General features: G+C 40.5%; 1 protein-coding gene across 6 annotated transcripts in view; it reads left to right on the top strand.

Annotated features, from left to right (window-relative positions):
- The window catches only part of rasal2 (RAS protein activator like 2), a 168,558-nt gene that overhangs the window by 108,147 nt on the left and 40,577 nt on the right, over positions 1-19,834 (top strand). For all 6 annotated transcript variants that reach the window (XM_060931035.1, XM_060931044.1, XM_060931017.1 and 3 more), the window contains 5 exons: positions 7,103-7,215; positions 11,183-11,336; positions 11,575-11,673; positions 12,501-13,055; positions 13,207-13,351. In XM_060931035.1, the coding sequence (XP_060787018.1) occupies positions 7,103-7,215; positions 11,183-11,336; positions 11,575-11,673; positions 12,501-13,055; positions 13,207-13,351 (1,066 nt within the window). The remainder of the gene's footprint in view (positions 1-7,102; positions 7,216-11,182; positions 11,337-11,574; positions 11,674-12,500; positions 13,056-13,206; positions 13,352-19,834) is intronic.

Below are 19,834 nucleotides of genomic sequence, written 5' to 3'. Positions count from 1 at the left end.
TATGTTGCATCAGTAAACCACCAACTGTGAGAATCTCTGGTGCTGAATTAGAAGCAGTACATTTTGGGGAAAAGATTTTATCATTTAAATATGAACCCTAACACTATGCCACAGAGGTAGACGCCATGATTCTGACACTTCCTCAACCTCAGCTACATCTCTCAAGTTCATAATGATCTCAGCTAGACATTTTTTCCCCTCCATCTCTCCTTTACACAGTTATTATTTTTGTTTGTAGTTTCTCTGCATGCTTGCGAATAGCTTTGTGCACTCAATTCACAGCACTTTGCACACTCACTGTTAATAAGCACGCTCAGTGACATCACTCAGGTTGACCATCATCAATTTTAATAACTTGACCAAGTTTAATAAATAATACTATATATGGTAGGGCGGCACGGTGGTGTAGTGATTAGCACTGTCACCTCACAGCAAGAAGGCTCTGGGTTCTAGCCCAGTGGCTGACAGAGGCCTTTCTGTGTGGGGTTTGCATGTTCTCCCCGTGTCTGAGTGGGCTTCCTCCAGTTTCCCCCACAGTCCAAAGACATCCAAGTTAGGCTAATTGGTGGCTCTAAATTGACTGTAGGTGTGAATGGTTGTTTGTCTCTCTGTGTCAGCCCTGTGATGACCTGGCAACTTGTCCAGGGCGTACCCCGCCTCTCGCCCATAGTCAGCTGGGATAGGCTCCAGCTTACTCGTGACCCTGCACAGGATAAGCAGTTACAGATGATGGGTGGATATATCTGGTAGCTCTAAGCTACAAACTTTAATTCCTAACAAATTCCAAATTCACCAGCGTACATTAAACCATAGAATGGAGGTGGTGGCAAAGGAGAAAATACACATTTTGGTTGATAAAAATATTAAACTGCACAAACCTTACTGCAGTGTCCAGCTTTGGGGCTCCAAAGGAAGTAGGTTACTCTAAGGGGCAACATCTAACTTCTGATGTAATCTTAAACCTGATTGGTTGAAAGTAATTTATGGGAATACAAACTGTCCCAAGTCTCTCTGCTCTCCCCAGCTGTTTTTTAAACACCATACAGGACATAGAAACAAAGTGTTTTAAATCGGTGTTTCTCAACCACGAAGTGCCATCTAGTGGGCCGCAAATTTTTTTTTTCCAAGTTGAAGCTAATTTTTAGCCATGTACAATTGCTGGGTTGCATCTGACATCACATCTGCTTCATTAAATATGCAAGACATGAAGTGGTGGTCAGCTCAGCTCACTGTTCACGAAGCAGTACTAGCACTGGGGCGCCTTGCTAGTCTTTAAAACGCCCTACTCGGATCAACAAACTGATGATAAACTGATAAGTTTCTTTGGAGTTCCCCGTGAAGTGATAAAGGGTGAAAGAGCAAAGGATTTTACCAAAAGGCAATGAGAAAGGTGGCTCTTGAACCTTTCGCTGCAATGGAAGGGAGCTGAGTCGAAGGACACTCGAGTTTGCAGTGGTCACTTTGTGAAAGATCTGTAAATTCCTCTGATTTATTTCATTTGGATTCGCAAATCACTTCTCGCCATTTTCCGTTATTTCGTGATGTTTTGAAGTTCAGGAGACGATTCAGTCCTTAGATCCATTTTTGTTTACTGTTTGATCATGTTTGCCATATTGTAAACTAATGCGTATATAATACCTGTAATACCCAGGTCTTGAAAAGTGTTTCTGTGGATCTTTGTGAATGATTTACCCAGAAGAGAAAAGCAGGGAGGATTGAGAATCAAGGAGCTGTGGTTTGTTTACACCCGATACTAAAACTTATAGCATCCTAGCAATCATCGCAAAGACGTCTAAAAAGCCACAAAATGCCTACTTACCTGGGCAGAAACAATAAAGGGTTTATCTTGTAGTCTCCTCATCCCCAGATCTTTAACCCAGCCACATATAAAAAGTTGTACGCCTCCATGCTCTTCCAGGTTTTCATCTGTTTGACCGTGTAGAATGACGTCTGCAACACCAGGTAGTTTGAGACATCGGGGAACTCAACGGATGGATAATTTTTCAGCTCATAGGAAAAATCCTTCTTTATTAGCATGTAAGGATCTAATCCCACTGAGTGGTCTCTCTATCCATTTCTTTTGAGTGGACTTTTGGTTTTAATAACTTGCTTGTTTGCTGAACACAAACATGGCAATAAGTTCTTGTGTTAATCACCCAGACTCCACTTTTGGATCACTAATCCCTTTTGACTGAGAATGCCCTGCATGCATGGTTTTATGTTGGCTTCTGGCACATCCATACAGTTTTAAATACAATACCTATGATTAAAAACAGTTTGTTTTTATTGCATTTATTTAATTCCTGGGCTCCCATCTGAAATAGGGAGTGATGTTGCATCCCATTAATACACTTGACAATAGATTATTAGATTCTAATAGAATAGAGGTGCGGAGTTTGCATGTTCTCCCTGTGTCCGCGTGGGTTTCCTCCGGGTGCTCCGGTTTCCCCCACAGTCCAAAGACATGCAGGTTAGGTTAACTGGTGACTCTAAATTGACCGTAGGTGTGAATGTGAGTGTGAATGGTTGTCTGTGTCTATGTGTCAGCCCTGTGATGATCTGGCGACTTGTCCAGGGTGTACCCCGCCTTTCGCCCGTAGTCAGCTGGGATAGGCTCCAGCTTGCCTGCGACCCTGTAGAAGGATAAAGCGGCTAGAGATAATGAGATGAGATGAGAATAGAGGTGCCAAAATAAGTGGGGATCTTTTTTTTTTTTTTTAATTGTATTTATGGAAGGCACCTTGGCCAAACACGGTAATCATAAATAAACTCACGATCTATAATCAGACAGACTTTCAAGACAAAAACACTAGGCACATAAAATGGAGGTCATTAGGAAATAGTAAATGCAAATGTAAATGCCAAGTCTAGTGCAAAACATCAGAAAGAAACAAACGCTACAAGGACTATAGAGTGACATCATAAGGTAAAGGAAACTACACTCCTGGGCAAAAAAAAAAAAAAATTGGGTCAAACCCAGTGTTTTCAATTGGGGTTTGGCTCTTTTCTTTGCCCAGAAGTGGAGACACTGGTGAAACTGTTAATCAGGGGTGTAGCTGAAGTTGGAATGTAGCAGGAAGTTGAGCGACATGCCGATCTGAATGAATCTTGCATGAGGTTTATACCCTGCCTACAGTCCACCCATGGCAAGAGCCAAAGGAAGAGATTTAATGAGGAGGGATTTGATGTTGCGAAATGGAATTTGTTCCTAGTGTTGGCAATTGTTACAGAAACAAGTCAGTCAAGGACTGACTGTCAGATATTTCTTCACATCACTCTATAAACATTTGGGAACTAAGGAGACCAATTGTTCTAGTTTTGAAAGAGTAATGTTGTCCCATTCTTGCCTGATGTACAATTTCAGTTGCTCAACAGTTCGGGGTCTCCTTTGCCATATTTTGCACTTTGTAATGGACCAAAAGTTTTTAATGGGAGACAGGTCTGGACTGCAGGCAGGCCAGTTTAGCACCTGGACTCTTTCACTACGGAGCCATGCAGTTTTAATATGTGCAGAAAGTAGTTTGGCATTGTCTTGCTGAAAGAAGGAAGGCCTTCCCTGAAAAAGATTTTGTCTGGATGACAGCATATTGCTCTGAAATGTGTATATATCATTCAGCATTAATGATGCCTTCCCAGATGTACAAGCTACCCATGTCATGTGCGCTAATGCACCCTCATACCATCACAGATGCTGGCTTTTGAACTGTGCACTGATAACAAGCCGAATGGTCCCTCTCCTCTTTAGTCTGGAGGACGTGGTGTCCATGTTTTAAAAAAATAATTTCTATTTTTGATTCATCAGACCTCGGGACAATTTTCCACTTCGCCTCAGTTCATCGTAAAAGAGCTCAGGCCCAGAGAAGGTGGCGGTGTTTCTGGATATTTTTTATATCTGGTTTTAACTTGCATTTGTGGATGCAACAATGAACTATTTTCACAGATGATGGTTTTCTGAAGTGTTCCTGAGCCCATATAGTGATTTCCACTACAGACACGTGTCTACTTTTAATGCAGTGTCTCCTGAGGGCCTGAAGATCACAGGCATCCAGTGTTAGTTTTCAGCCTTGTCTCTTGCATACAGAGATTTCTCCAGATTCTTTGAATCTTTTAATGAAATTATGTATCACAGATGATGTGTTCTTCAAATTCTTTGCAATCTTGCATCGAGGAACGTTATTCTTAAATTGTTTCACTCTTTGCCCACACAGTCTTTGACAGAGCAGTGAACCCCTCCCCATCTTTACTTCTGAGAGACTCAGCCTCTCTGGGATGCTCTTTTTATTACGGATCGACCAATATGTTTTTTTTCAGGACCAATACCGATACCGATTGTTATGGAATTGGGATGCCGATAACCGATATGTGCAACCGATAAATGTAAACATTATAATTCACATGAAATTAAACATAGCACACACTGACACAGACCTTCATATCCATGAAATGTATGTTTAATTGTAAAATTGAACATGAAATTTTGTGCAGGGAGATGCCAGCAGCATTTGTACAATAAAGTCAAACATTAGTTAGAATAAAATGAGAAATAAAATAATAAAATAAATATTCACCAATAAAAAAATAAATCCCTCCCTACTATATTACAGCTCACCATTTTCAGTGGAAAATAAATGAAAATACACTCTGGATTCTTTTACACTAAGAACTAAGTAAGACTTACAACTTCAGGTAGTTTTTAAATAACAAATCAAGTGTAGGGAGCTGCCTGCAGCATTTTTTAAAAAGTAAAATCAAACATAAAGTAGGCTATCACTCCCTGTTATGTAACAACTTAACAAGTAACCATCTACATTCTAATGCTTTTAATGCCCAAGCCTAATATTCCCAATTTAGGAGGATTATATTGTAGTGAAGGAAGCACAGTTGCTCTGCATGTTGTCCACTGAGGCGGTTTCTGTTTTTTTTATAAATTGCAACATTTCCAGATGGGGATTTAAAAATGACTGCAGCCTACGTTATGCTGGGGACTGCTTACTATGGACAACATTACATGTAGTTTCAGCGAGACTAGTTGGTTGTAGGCTAATTCAAGTGCTTCCTTCTGTAAGCTAAGTTTGCCTGGCTACACAGATGCAAATGGACAATTTTAACGAGTAGTAGATGAAGAATGTAAACATATAATGATGTGCTTTTGCAACTTGTATGTTTGTGACATTGCGGCAAAAGCAGCGTGTCCTTACCTTGAAGTGGGATCTGCTTCTGGCCGAGTGCCCATACGGCCGCCTTGAAACAGTTCACAGCGTGTAGCTACGCGTGTTGATTGGCTGTATCCCTTGTGCCGCTTCTGCCCAAGTGCTCATACGGCCGCCTTGAAACAGTTCACAGCGTTTAGCTACGCGTGTCGATTGGCTATATCTCTTGTGCCAAACAAATCAGATGTTGTGGTGGGCAGGACCGTGTTCTTGAACTCAGAGAGGCGAGTGCAGGAAAGGACATGCAGTGACAGTCGCGTTAGGAACGAAATGGCTGCAAAAAGGCATGTTATCGGCATATCGGTGGAAATTATGGCCGATACCGATAACCCTAAAAATGCAGAGTATCGGCCCGATATATCGACCAGGCCGATTATCAGTTGACCCCTACTTTTTATACCCAATCATGTTACTGACCTGTTGCCAATTAATCAAATTAGAGTTTCGGGGGGTTTTAGCATTACACAACTTTTTTTAGTCTTTTATTGCCCCGTCCCAACTTTTCTGAAACATGTTGCTGACAACAAATTAAAAATGAGCATATATTTAAACAAAAAAATACAATACAATTTCTCAGTTTCAACATTTGATATGTTGTCTTTGCACTATTTTCAATGAAATACAGGGTTTCCATGATTTTGCAAATCTTCACATTCTGTTTTTATTTATGTTTTAATGTTTTGTGTAAGGTCATAGTTATTTGAATCGTAGATCATGACAACAGTCACAACGACTGCACAAAGTTTTAACTTTATAACCTTCTAGTGGATGTCGTATTTAATCCTCCTGATGTACTCATGTGAGTATGTGAGCGGCTTCTGCACATGCATGTAAAATCATGTGTCAAGTATAAAAACCAGCCGTATAAGTGCACTTTGATGAAGAAGAAGAAGCCAAGCCAAGAAGCTATTATTTGTCATACTTACACTCGAGCACAGACTTAAGCACACACTGAAATTTAACGTCTGCCTTTAACCCATCTGAAGCAGTGAACACATACATGCACACACAAGTGAACAATGAGCACACACACACACACCCAAAGCAGTGGGCAGTTTTGTTACAGTGCCCAGGGAGCAGTTAGGAGTTAGGTGCCTTGCTCAAGGGCACTTCAACCCAAGGCTGCTCCATGTTAACCTAACCCAAGTGTCTTTGGACTGTGGGGGAAACTGGAGCAACCAGAGGAAACCCATGCAGACACGGGGAGAACATGCAAACTCCACACAGAAAGGTCCCTGTTGGCCACTTGAACCCAGAACCTTTTTGCTGTGAGGTGACCGTGCTAACCACTACACCACCGTGCCACCCGATCACTGTTTGAGCTGTTTTGTGGTAGTTCTCATGCTGCAAATTCACTTTGAGGGCCATATTTCTTTAAGCAGACATTTAATTACTTCACTTCTTGGCTGGAATGTTTGGCTTAGTCATCAGGAAGTGCGTCAGATATTACTTCAGTTCTCAGTGTTTTTTGTTTTCCCTAGGACAGTGATTATGTAAAATTCAGACAGGTGAAAAGGTCAAACATTGTTCATCAGTTGTTCATCTTCCCATACAGACTGAGCTAATTCTGTCCGCATGTTCTCAGCTAATCTACAACGTGTGCAAATTTTTAACCCACACGTCATAAAGAAAACTAATAATGACACATCTCATTTTTCAGACCCGTGTCTGCGCATTGCCATTTGAACTACCAAACTCTGTTACTGATTAATTTTTTTTTTTTATTATTTTGCTCCTCACGTGAGGTGTTGCGCAAGTCCCACATTGTTGGGTGATAGCAACTTAAGGTGCACAGACAGACCAGGTGACCAGTTTTATTAGCCTGGAATAGGTTAGTCTTCTGCCTTTTCTCAGCACTGTTTATGCTTTATTTATTTCTCTCTCTCTTTCAGGGTTTTTTCAGTAAGCGACTCAAAGGGTCAATCAAGAGGACAAAGAGCCAGACCAAGCTGGATCGGAACTCAAGCTTCAGGCTACCGTCACTGCGGCCTACTGAGAACGAGAGGTACATCATTTGCTTGGTCCACTGTTTCAAGTGACTATTTGTTTGAGTTCTCCTGTTCTATGTCACACTCTGCATTTAAAGAAAACATACTTTAAAACAGCCATGTCAAACCTGTTTCTGATATTAGACCTGAAACATGATTGGGCTTTTAAAAATTGTTTGCTACATTATACTCCTTTACTGAAAGGAATATGATTACAAACCTGTCACTTGTTGTGACATAAAATCATTTTTTGAGCTCCTGGATGAAAGCTGGTCTGCTTTACTGGTTTGGTTGGTTGGTACTCAGAACAATATGCTCTTTTGTATTTCTTTCAACTAGATGATCCTGGAGATATTGTAGCTGAAAAACTACTTCAGAAGACTATGACTACTAAAGAGAGTTGATCTTGAAAGCTTTTTTGAGCTTGAGTTTGATCACCCCACTGTTTTACTGCCACCTTGTGGATTGAAGTCAGCATCAGTTTAAGCTGTCAGTGTTGGAGTTAGTACTGTAATTCTATAATAATTTCCTTTTATTTTATGTTCATCACTGTGTGAACCATTGAAAAATTTTGGTAGTAGAAATATCAATTAAAAATCTCACTAGAGATTGTCTTAAACTAGTTCTAATAACCATCAATTTGATGGCATTACGGTTTCTATGATTTTCTTAATCACAACATTACTAGCTGACATAGATGAGGCAAGTTATTATTTGTTAATCAATTCTGTATTATTTGGACAGAAACCAAGTCCATATTTCCAAGTGTATGTACACTACATGCCCAAAATTATGTGGCTATCCGACCATCATTAGCTTGTTGGACATCTCATCTCATTATCTCTAGCCGCTTTATCCTGTTCTACAGGGTCGCAGGCAAGCTGGAGCCTATCCCAGCTGACTACGGGCAAAAGGCAGGGTACACCCTGGACAAGTCGCCAGGTCATCACAGGGCTGACACATAGACACAGACAACCATTCACACTCACATTCACACCTACAGTCAATTTAGAGTCACCAGTTAACCTAACCTGCATGTCTTTGGACTGTGGGGGAAACCAGAGCACCCGGAGGAAACCCACGCAGACACGGGGAGAACATGCAAACTCCACAGAGAAAGGCCCTCGCCGGCCACAAACCCGGACCTTCTTGCTGTGAGGCGACAGTGCTAACCACTACACCACCGTGCCACCCTAGCTTGTTGGACAGCTCATTCCAAAACCATAAGCATTCATATGGACTCCCCTGAGCTAAGAGGCCCAAATGTGTTCTAACATGATGTTCCTGTGCACAAACGAGGTCCATGAAGACATGGCTTGCCAAGGTTGGTGCTGAAGAACCCAAGTGGCCTGCAACGAGCCCTGTTCTCAACCCCACTGATCACTTCTGGGATAAATTGGAATAGTGACTGCACCCCAGTCCTCCCCACCCAGCATAAATGCCTGACCTCACTCATGCGCCACACTCTAAAATTTAATCCATAGCAGCAAAGAGGGGGACCAACTTTGGAATGGGATGTTCAACAAACACATATGGATATGACAGTCAGTTGTCCACTTGGCCATATTGTGTATCTGTGGATACAGAGTTTGGAGTTCTCAGATAGTTCTCTGACCTCTGCATATTTTGATTTTGGCATCTTCTTCCATTCCTCAATACAAATTTTCTTCAACCCCAAATTAGATGGTGATCGTTGGTGGACAACAATTTTCAGGTCATGACACAGATTTTTAGTTGGATTTCAATCTTGGCTTCTTTCCTTCAAGCCCTTTCTTTTCTAAGTTTTGCCTTGGACGCAAAAGCTGACTGGAATGGGTCATTCTCGAGAATTTGCTTGCATGTGCTCCGTTCATGTTGCCCTTGATGGCAACAAGATTTCCAGTTCCTTCTGCTAAAAGTAACCCAGAGCACAATGCTACCACCACTATACTTGATGGAAGGAATCGTGTTAGCTGGGTGCTGGGCTGTATTTGGTTTGTACCAAACATAACGCTTTGCTTTTAGACCAAATGGCTCAAATCCTTTTTCCAAAAGAGCTCAGGTTTTGTCCTTCTAGCAAACTCCTAGCATTTTTTTTAATGTTATCCTTTCTCAGAAGTGGCTTCCTTCTGGCCACTCTCAGACAGAGGCCAGATCTGTGAAGAGTCAATAATATTGGTGATGTCTGCACAGATTCTTCTATTTCATCCAGTGATCTCCGTAACTCCTTCAGCACCGTAGCTGGTCTCTTGGACACTTCTCTAACAATTTCCCTTCTTGCCTGGGTGCTCAGTTTGGAAGAAGTGCCAAATCATGGTAGTATCTGCACTGTCAGAAATGGGGCTACAGTAGGAGTCCATTTCTGTTCCCCAAGGTACAGTCTACACTAATGTACCCCCTAGGGCCTATTATTGGATTTCAAGGTGACTGTGTACATTTGTAGGGCCAAAAAGGTATACATCAGCTCCCAAGCAGTATATAAAGGGTATAAATAAGTACCTTAGAGGATACTGCTCCAGTGATAAGCCATTGTACCCCTAAAGGTACAACAATGTACTTTATTTTCTGAGAGTGTGGGTTGTACCATGTTCTCTTCTCCCCCCCCCCCTTTTTTTTATAATAGATTTCACAGAGCTCCTAGGATGGTTCAAAGCTTTGCTGATCTTTTTATATCCTTCTCCAGATTTCATTCCTCCTTTTTTCAGATTTAATTTGTATTTACATCCAAATTGGGTCGACAGTGTAGGAATGACAGCACTTTTTATATGCGGTCCAACTCTTTTCATGAGATTATCTTTCCTGGAACCTTAAATCAACAATCACTAATTCAGAATGACATTTATATGCATAAACAATAAGAAACTGTAGTTCTGGTCAAATACGGTGACTTAAAGACATCTATTTTACACTTGTTACAGTAGAAGCAAAAGAGGCAGTCATAACTACTGACACAGGAAATCTCTGTTTACAAACACCATAAAGTTCATGCAAGTCTTTATTACAGGAAATACCAGAGTAGTGATTCAGGTGGAGATATTTTTTAAAGAGAATGAGTAAAAGCAGACCGAGATTTCGTTGAGGTCATTATTGTTAAGTCACCAGTGCTATTATTGTATGATGTTTTGACGAGGCGGAGGCTTTTCTTTAATAAATGGTGAGGATTGAATGTGTTGTGTAACAGCAGCTGGCGCTTATACAGGTATGGTTATACGGTATGTTTGTGTCTGTGTGTGGTTGTACGTGACAGCATTGTTGGAGATGTTTATGCACACAACTCTTTTCAGGCTCCTTGGCCACAGCTCCTCTTAGGGGCATCCCCATAGCGACACTCTCCTGGGCTTCAGGAGCATTTCCCTTGTTTATCAGCTGAATGGTGAAGTCTAGTCACCTCCTGCCACACCTTTATTGCACGGTAGATTCCGAGTGATATGGAGCGGCCAGCTGAAAGGCATTTATTTCTGTAAAGAAGATTGTGGATTCCACAGACGATATGAGCCACTGATATGCTCTGGGGAGACTCCCTCAAGTGGATCTTTAGTTGCTTTTCGTAGGTATTAGCTTTCTCTTCCTGGAAAACAGTAAGGATCATGATATATTCCTGAATTTCCAGATGTGTGACTGATATTTGATGAAACAAGGAGAACGCTTGAGCATTTGAGAAACGTTTAAAGATTAAGCATGTCAGGAATATTTGTGTTCCTCTCTGAGGACTCTCTCCATTTTCCTCTTAGTCATGTAGTTGCTCGTGTCAAGGATTTTGTTTTGTAACCAAAGAAGAAGGTACATCTTTTGTACAAAATTGGACACTGCTAATAGTTTAATAAACCATGTTTTCCTTTTCACCATGAGTCTCTCATGACTATTTACAGGGACAGGAAGCAGGATCTGATCTGAGAATTGGATGAAAGGATTCAAATAATAATGTACAATACCATTGTTTTCGCTATTTGTCAGAGTATGGTTCATTTCAAACAGACCGGTTGAACATGTTTGTATCGGCTATAGGTCACGAGGCCTGCCCAAGCTGAAAGAGTCCTGTTCACATGAGTCTTTGCTCAGTCCGAGCAGCGCTGTGGAGGCACTAGACCTCAGCATGGAGGAGGATGTGTACATTAAACCGCTTCACAGCAGCGTGCTGGGACAGGAGTTCTGTTTTGAGGTACAATCTGCGGGATTTTCTGCCATTGTATTATCATGTATGCTTTTTATAAGTTATTGTATTTCATTAGGTCTAATTTACTCTCATATACTCTGTTATTTCAGTTATTCTAACAGTTATCTCCAGCTCATATCATGTGGCATGACTCATTTTCAGACATGGATTACACCTAAGCTTGATTCTTACCTGAACACTTAATTTTTGACTATGAAGTCCGCTATTTTGCTCTTTTCTGTAGGTGACATACTCAGGAGGCAGTAAGTGCTTCAGCTGTTCCTCAGCCTCTGAGAGAGACAAATGGATGGAGAACATCAGGAGGACTGTGCAACCAAATAAGGTACCTGCTGTTTTAGGGCCTGTCTTCTTTGCTTTTTAATTCAATTTTTTAGCAGATGAAAACCCATTATTCTATCCACATTTACTGGATATGAGCAACCGCACGCTCTGATTGGCTACTCTACTACCAGGCTATCAGATCATTTACCATGAGTTGAGAAAAACAAAATGGAGGCGCGTTTTGCTGAACGAACTGAAGATGAAATAAAAATATCTTTTTAAAATTATTTTTCAATAATTATTATTACAGCGTTTTTCACAAATTGCGACTGTCATTTCGCCAGTTTGTTTACATTCTTCATCTTTAAGCATTAAAATTTGTTGAATTTTTTTGGACTGGTTGAAAAGCTCAAAGAAGTTTAAAAATTACATAACTGAAATGTCCAAAGAAGAATTAAATAAATGTCGAAAGCTATTCTATACCTCAGCAAGACGGCACTTTCTACAAAAAAACAGCACTAAAGTCAATTTGTGCAGCCATCAATAGGTTTTAAAGAAGTCCGTCTAAGCGGAAATTATTTTGTCGGACGTTTTGTATTAAGTTTTTATTTATGGAATTTGCAAAAAAAATAAAAATGCTCCGTTTCTTAAAATCCAGTGAATGTGGATATAATAAATGTTATTCCACTCCGTCTCGTCCTACATGGCTTATAGCCAACTCGGCGCTATGCACCTTGTCGGCTATCAGCTCATGTACGACTCGATTTCATGGAATAACTGTTAAGTGTAGTTCTTATCTCTATATTTTGTTTAGTTGGGATTATACCTTTGTGTTGTGATTAAACCTTCCTGAACATATATATTATATTGTGCATCAATGATCCTTAGGACAACTGTCGGCGTGCAGAGAATGTCCTACGCCTGTGGATCATTGAGGCCAAAGACTTGCCGCCCAAGAAGAGATACTTCTGTGAGCTGTGCCTAGATGATGTACTTTACGCACGCACCACCAGCAAGGTGCGCTCAGATTGCTTATTCTGGGGCGAGCACTTTGAGTTCGGCGGTCTGCCTGCCATCAACAGCATCACTGTGCATGTGTACCGCGATGCCGACAAGAAAAAGAAAAAAGACAAGAGCAACTATGTCGGACTGGTGAACATCCCAGTGCAGGCAGTGAGTGGACGCCAGTTTGTGGAGAAGTGGTACCCAGTAAGCACGCCCACCAGCAACAAGACGAAAGGCGGTGGCCCCTCCGTCCGTATCAAGTGCCGCTTTCAGAGCGTTGCAATCCTGCCCATGGAGCTGTACAAGGAGTTTGCAGAGTTCGTTACGAACAACTACACCATGCTCTGTTCAGTGCTCGAGCCTGTAATCAGTGTGAGGAATAAGGAGGAGATGGCCAGTGCACTCGTGCATATACTGCAGAGTACTGGCCGGGCAAAGGTACACGCCCTTCATTCTCAACACTTGCTTTACACTGGGTTTCCTTACAGAAATCTTTAATTGTTTATCAGGTGATAAAGGTGTTCAAGTGACTAGGTTTGTTGCTTGTTTGTTTGCCTTCAGTTTGTAATCCCTTGTCATTTTGCCTCAGGACTTTCTGACAGACCTGGTCATGTCAGAGGTGGATCGATGTGCAGATCATGACGTGTTGATCTTCCGGGAAAACACGCTGGCCACCAAGGCCATAGAAGAGTACCTCAAACTTGTGGGTCAGAAGTATTTACATGATGCCCTAGGTAAGGATCTTATAAATGTGTTTATTTTTTTTGCGGTCCAAATCCTGCGCTCTGACTGACTGGCGAGTGGGTCCGTATCCTACAGTACGGACCCCGGTTACGGGCCCCGGTCACGGACCTCTGGCGACTCGCTCGTTCACAACAACAACAAACATAGTAGAATTTTTTGTCAACCTTTATCTTTTTTTTAATGAGATTTATTTATAACAGGGCTTTTCAAAGTGTGGGGCACGCCCCCCCGGGGGGCGCCAGAGTTCTTAAGGGGGGGGTGCAACGTGAGGAAAAATAAACCAGAATAAGTTACTATTGCGGACATTTAGCGAACTTCAGCTAGCCTTTACCAGAGACAAAATGGATCGATTTTTAGTACCTAAAGCTACAGTGAGTGAGGAGACAGAGTCTGAGCCAAGCAAAAAAACCAGACCTTCCAGGTTGTTGCGATTTGCAACTTCAACGCAAATTCAACCAATCCCCGCAAATTCAGGGCAGTGTTGCAATTATATCCAATCACCGCAACTTTCCTGCAAATTTGACCAATCGTTGGCGTCGTCTTGAGGTGACGTCGACAAACTACCTTCCGCCTTACTTCCGTGTATACATTCAAGAGAAGCAGCATGCGCGCAGTGTTGCCAGATTGGGCGGTTTCAAGTGCATTTTGGCGGGTTTTGAACATATTTTGGACTGGAAAACGTCAGCAGTATCTGGCAACATTGCATGATGTGCGAGTCAGTGTTTATATAGGCTTAAATTCTGTTACTGAAAGTGTGTTATGTTTACAGTGAAGGACTGTGTGCACTTTACATTATTTTTTTTACTTAATACAAGAAATTAATGGATGCCAACATTTTTGCCAAAATGGTATTTTATTTTCCATTGTTTAGGCAGCTTCAGCATCATACTGTGAGATTCTGTTCAAATTGTTTTTTTTTTCTTCTATGAAGCCTGAGACATTTATTTTATTAGTTTATAATTATTGTTTAATTTAGTCTTCAGGAGAGACTACCTGCACACAGTACTAGTATTAATAGTTTTTTTTTTCTTACATGAAAGCTGAGGCATTTATATTATATTTTAAGGTAACTTCATGTTGTGCTGTGAGGTTCTATGCACTTTAACTTTAGAACCAACAGGTGCATTTGGATAAGTAAAGCCTATTTTTCTGCATTTTTGTAGTCCTGGTAATCTTTTATATTGGTAAAGTTGTTTATAGGACCATTTCTCAGTGTCTGTTTTTTTAAATCAATAGTTTTTCAGTAATAACTTAATATTTAACATATCACTCAATTTTAATCACAAAAAGAGAAAATCGCAACAATTTCTCGCAACTTTCACTTCCTCCCGCAATGTAATCGCAACAAAAACCTAAAAAACACCGCAACTTTCATCGCAATTTTTTGGAAAACCCCCGCAACATCAGACATTTTAGCCCACAACAATCACAAAAAAGGCCCACGAAATCCTGGGGGACTGGAAAAAGAAGGAAGTATGACCACGATTATTTAAAGTTTGGATTTTCATGGACTGGATCTGAAGATGCTCCACTGCCACAGTGTGTTGTCTGCCAAGAGGTGCTATCTAACGATGCTATATGTTTAAAATGTGTAAAACAAGATGTTTTAAAAAGCACAGATATTTAAAATGTGAAAAAGAAAAAAATCAAAATGTGTACAACAACCATTTTTTAAAAATACGAATGGAACATTAAGTATAGCAACAACAAAAATTGTAAGGGGGGCGTTGTTGTTTATTTGCTCTCTGAGGGGGGGCTGACTCTGCCACACTTTGAAAACCCCTGATTTATAAGATTATCAAAAATCTTATAAATTTTTGCCAGCATTTCTCAGGAGAATAGCATTAATTTTATAGCATGGATAGCGTTGACGACAGTGTTCACAGTGAAAGCGAGTTTTACTACCCTGAGGAAGAAGAAATAAAAGAAAACATTTCAGGAGAAAGCTAAAAACCTGTAACTGTTGTTAACGCCGAGCAAAAACATGGCTGAATCCTGAATGACTCAATTTTGTATAAATAGGGGACTACATAGGCAGCAAAATGTAGTTTTTTTCCTGCCATGGAAGTGCACTTGTATACCGAGGAGGAAGCCATTTGCATTACAGCCGTGAATGAGGATTCAAAATGGCGGCTCGGCTCGGTTTTACCTTTTGGGTGCTCTCGTTTTCTGTTAGAATTTGGTAAAGAAAAAAATAAATATATTATTTACCAGCTTAAGGTCAGTCCGTATGGTGAAATACCTTGATCTCGGCCTTAAATACTGACCTCGGCCCAGAGGGCCTCGCTCAGTACTTTCAAGACCTCAGTCACGGTATTTCACCATACAGACCGACCTTAAGCTGGTAAATAACATATATATTCCTTCTAAATGGATTCTCAGTACTTACAATATTGGATTTGAATTAAATCCTTTATAAGAATGACATTTTAAATTACATTATTTATATTTACTGATTTATAAATGTTGTTAAAAGCTTTGTTGAACTTGAAACAAATGCGTGCCGTTGTGTTTTCGGGTTGTCCGTCCTCCCATCTGAGATTCTCCTTAGTGTGATATCTCAAGAACGAGGAGTTGAATGATATGGTGATATCACTGTAACCAGCAGATGAACTGATTAGATTTTGAAATTTATCCAAACAGAGTCAAGGTTACTGGCATATAAATTAATAACAAGAAGGACTAGACTTGTGGCAGAGGCATGCCCATCAATGCCATTGGCCAAATGTAATACAAATTATACTATCCACATTCACTGGATATGAGCAATCGCACACTCTGATTGGCTACTCTGCTACTAGGATATCAGCTCATACCGTATACTGTGAGTAGAGAAAAACAAAATGGCGGCGCGTGTTGCTGAATCAACGGAGGACGAAATAAAAACTCTACTCGAAAACAAAACCCCAGAAATACAAAAAGAGCAACAAAACATGGAATAAAGTATTTAATGGTAAGAACGTATCTTTTTTGTATTTTTCAAGAATTATTATTATTATAGCATTTTTCATAAATTGCTACCGTCATTTTTGCCCATTTGTTTACGTTCTTCATCTTTAAGCATTAAAATTTGTTGAATTTGTTTAGACTGGTTCAAAAGCTCAAAGAAGTTTGAAAATTACATAACTGAAATGTCCAAGGAAGAATCAAATAAATGTCGAAAGCTATTCTATACCTCGGCATGACAGCAAGACGGCACTTTTTACAAAAAAACAACACTAAAGTCAATTTGTGCAGCCATCAATAGGTTTTTAAGAAATCCACCTAAGCGGAAATGATTGTCAGATGTTTTATATAAAGTTTGTATTTATCAAATTTGCAAAAAAAAAGAATGGTCTTTCTCAAAATCCAGTGAATGTGGATATAATAAAACAGTTATTCCATTCAATCTTGTCGTACATGGCTTATAGCCGACTCGGTGTTACGTGCCTCATATATACTGTACGACTCGAATTTGTGGAATAATTGTTCAATATAATGTAAGACAAGAAGAACATGAGGAAACAGAAAACACTGTAGTTAAATGAACGTTTCATTTATTGAAGGAAAAAGATTATGCAACATCTATATAATCACTCGTTTGAAAAGGTAATTTCCCCCAAAACTTAATAACTGTTATCACCTTTAGCAGCACCAAATATTTACGATAATGGAAATGGTGAAATGATGTTCTTATCTTTGGGATTCCGTGTTAGCTTTTTGCCAGATGTAATGGGACTCATGTCTTCCAAAAAGCTCCAGTTTTGACTCCTCAGTCCACAGAACATAATCCAGAAAGGTTTGAGGGTCATCAAAGGGTTTATTTTTTAGCATGTTGGTGCACCAAATCACTGATGTCCCCCTCCAGTGTTCCTCTTGGTTAGCAGTGGTCAAATGAGCCCTGCAGTTCCTTAGCTGTTCATCTTGGTCTTCCTGGATGAGTGGTCAATATAGTCTTAGAGGAAGTTTGGTAGGCCGGCCACTTCTGGGAAAATTCATCAGTGTTCCAAGTTTTCTCCTTTTGGAGATGATGGCTCTCACTGCAGTCTAGAGGAGTCCCAGAGCTTTAGAAATGTCTTTGTATCCCTTTCCGGACTGATACATTTCGAAAACTAACTTTCTCATCTCTTCCGGAATTTCTTTTGATGGCAGCATAATGTGCTGTGAGTTGAGAACTTTTAACCTACTTCGCATTACTGGAAAGTTCTATTTAAGTGACATTCAGACTTAACATGAATCAAGCCTGGTTGTGTGTGTCTAGTCTAACGGAACCCAGTTATCAATTAAATTTGGTTAATTGTTTGATTGAATAACTATGACAAATTAAATTTAAAAACCATATTTTGTGTTTACTCAAGTTGTCTCTGTCTAGATTTAGTCTGAAGATCTGAACTAAGGCGGCACGGTGGTGTAGTGGTTAGCGCTGTCGCCTCACAGCAAGAAGGTCCGGGTTCGAGCCCCGCGGCCGGCGAGGGCCTTTCTGTGCGGAGTTTGCATGTTCTCCCCGTGTCCGCATGGGTTTCCTCCGGGTGCTCCGGTTTCCCCCACAGTCCAAAGACATGCAGGTTAGGTTAACTGGTGACTCTAAATTGACCGTAGGTGTGAATGTGAGTGTGAATGGTTGTCTGTGTCTATGTGTCAGCCCTGTGATGACCTGGCAACTTGTCCAGGGTGTACCCTGCCTTTCACCCATAGTCAGTTGGGATAGGCTCCAGCTTGCCTGCGACCCTGTAGAAGGATAAAGCGGCTAGAGATGATGAGATGAGATCTGAACTAATCAATTGTGTAAAATATGCAAAAAATAGAAGAAAACAATCAAAGTACATCCTGTTCCAGGACTTAGTCTTCACAGGCAGTCTCCCATCCAAGCACTAACCAGGCCTTTAAGGCATATTGGGCTGTGCCGATCTCCGTTTCAGTAGCCCTCTGCCTCTCACCTATGACGCAGCTAGGGTTACAGTGGGGGGCTGGTCCTCTGGTAACCGCGAGAGTTTGACCCCCTACTCACATCTGTGTTGTGGCGTGCCTCACCAGAGAGTAGTAGGTACCATTTTTATGATGGCGTGACCCAACCATGAGTAGAACTCACAAGCTCCCAGTCAAGGGGCAGACACCCTAACCACTAGACCAACTCGCGGTACAATGAAAACAGGAAGGAGGCAAATACTTTTTCACAGTGCTGGATGTGTAGAGCAAGAATATGAGTCAGCTACTATTTACTGAACTTTCCCAAACCACTAAAAAGCCTGCACTCTCTTACTCAGGCTTTGCTCAGGCATGGATAGTTCGCCTGAACATTATTTTACTGATTTGAACAGTACATTCTTTAGTCATCACAAAAATGTGATGTACTTCTCTAGTAATGTGTTTTGTTTTGGTTTTTTGTGCAGTAATTGTTTTGAATTACTGAATGAATTTGCTGAATTGGCACTAGTTATGTTCACTGAGAAGTTATTGTAAAATTATCTTCTTATGCAACAACTATCCACATATAAAACACTAACCAGTTATTTTCTTAACTTTGTGCACATGTATATGTTCCTTCACAATAAACTCAACATCATATCCCCCACGATTCTCTGAAATTAATCCCTAAAAATACTTTAATTCAAGATCAGAATTTCACGTAATGTGCCTCAACTAATCCAGACTTCTGAGTGAGACTTATCACTCAGTCAGGCAGTCTAAGATGTCGCATTGTTAGTAATACCAAATCGTACACCTTTCCAAGCTACAGAAGACCATCGTGGATACAAGCAATTAGGAGGGATAATTTTCGTCCAAGGAGTGCCATCTTTGCGGTGCCCATTTCATCTTTGCTAAGTAGCAAGGAAGTTGGTCCCTGCTACTAAGAATTTAGTTTGCTAGTTAGCCAACATGCCTAATTTACTTTAACAAAACTAGCTCTCCAAAGCTCTACACTACCGTTCAAAAGTTTGGGGTCACTTTGAAATTTCCTTATTTTTGAAAGAAAAGCACTGTTCTTTTTAATGAAAATCACTTTAAACTAATCAGAAATCCACTCTATACATTGCTAATGTGGTAAATGACTATTCTAGCTGCAAATGTCTGGTTTTTGGTGCAATATCTCCATAGGTGTACAGAGGCCCATTTCCAGCAACTCTCACTCCAGTGTTCTAATGGTACAATGTGTTTGCTCATTGCCTCAGAAGGCTAATGGATGATTAGAAAACCCTTGCACAATCATGTTAGCACAGCTGAAAACAGTTGAGCTCTTTAGAGAAGCTATAAAACTGACCTTCCTTTGAGCAGATTGAGTTTCTGGAGCATCACATTTGTGGGGTCGATTAAATGCTCAAAATGGCCAGAAAAATGTCTTGACTATATTTTCTATTCATTTTACAACTTATGGTGGTCAATAAAAGTGTGACTTTTCATGGAAAACACAAAATTGTCTGGGTGACCCCAAACTTTTGAACGGTAGTGTACATCAAGAATCTACCTAACCGTAGATACCTAGGTCACATTCTTAT

This window comes from Neoarius graeffei, chromosome 1 (genome assembly GCF_027579695.1).
Source record: "Neoarius graeffei isolate fNeoGra1 chromosome 1, fNeoGra1.pri, whole genome shotgun sequence".
Lineage (NCBI taxonomy): Eukaryota > Metazoa > Chordata > Actinopteri > Siluriformes > Ariidae > Neoarius > Neoarius graeffei.
This window is presented reverse-complemented; position numbering and strand designations above follow the sequence as displayed.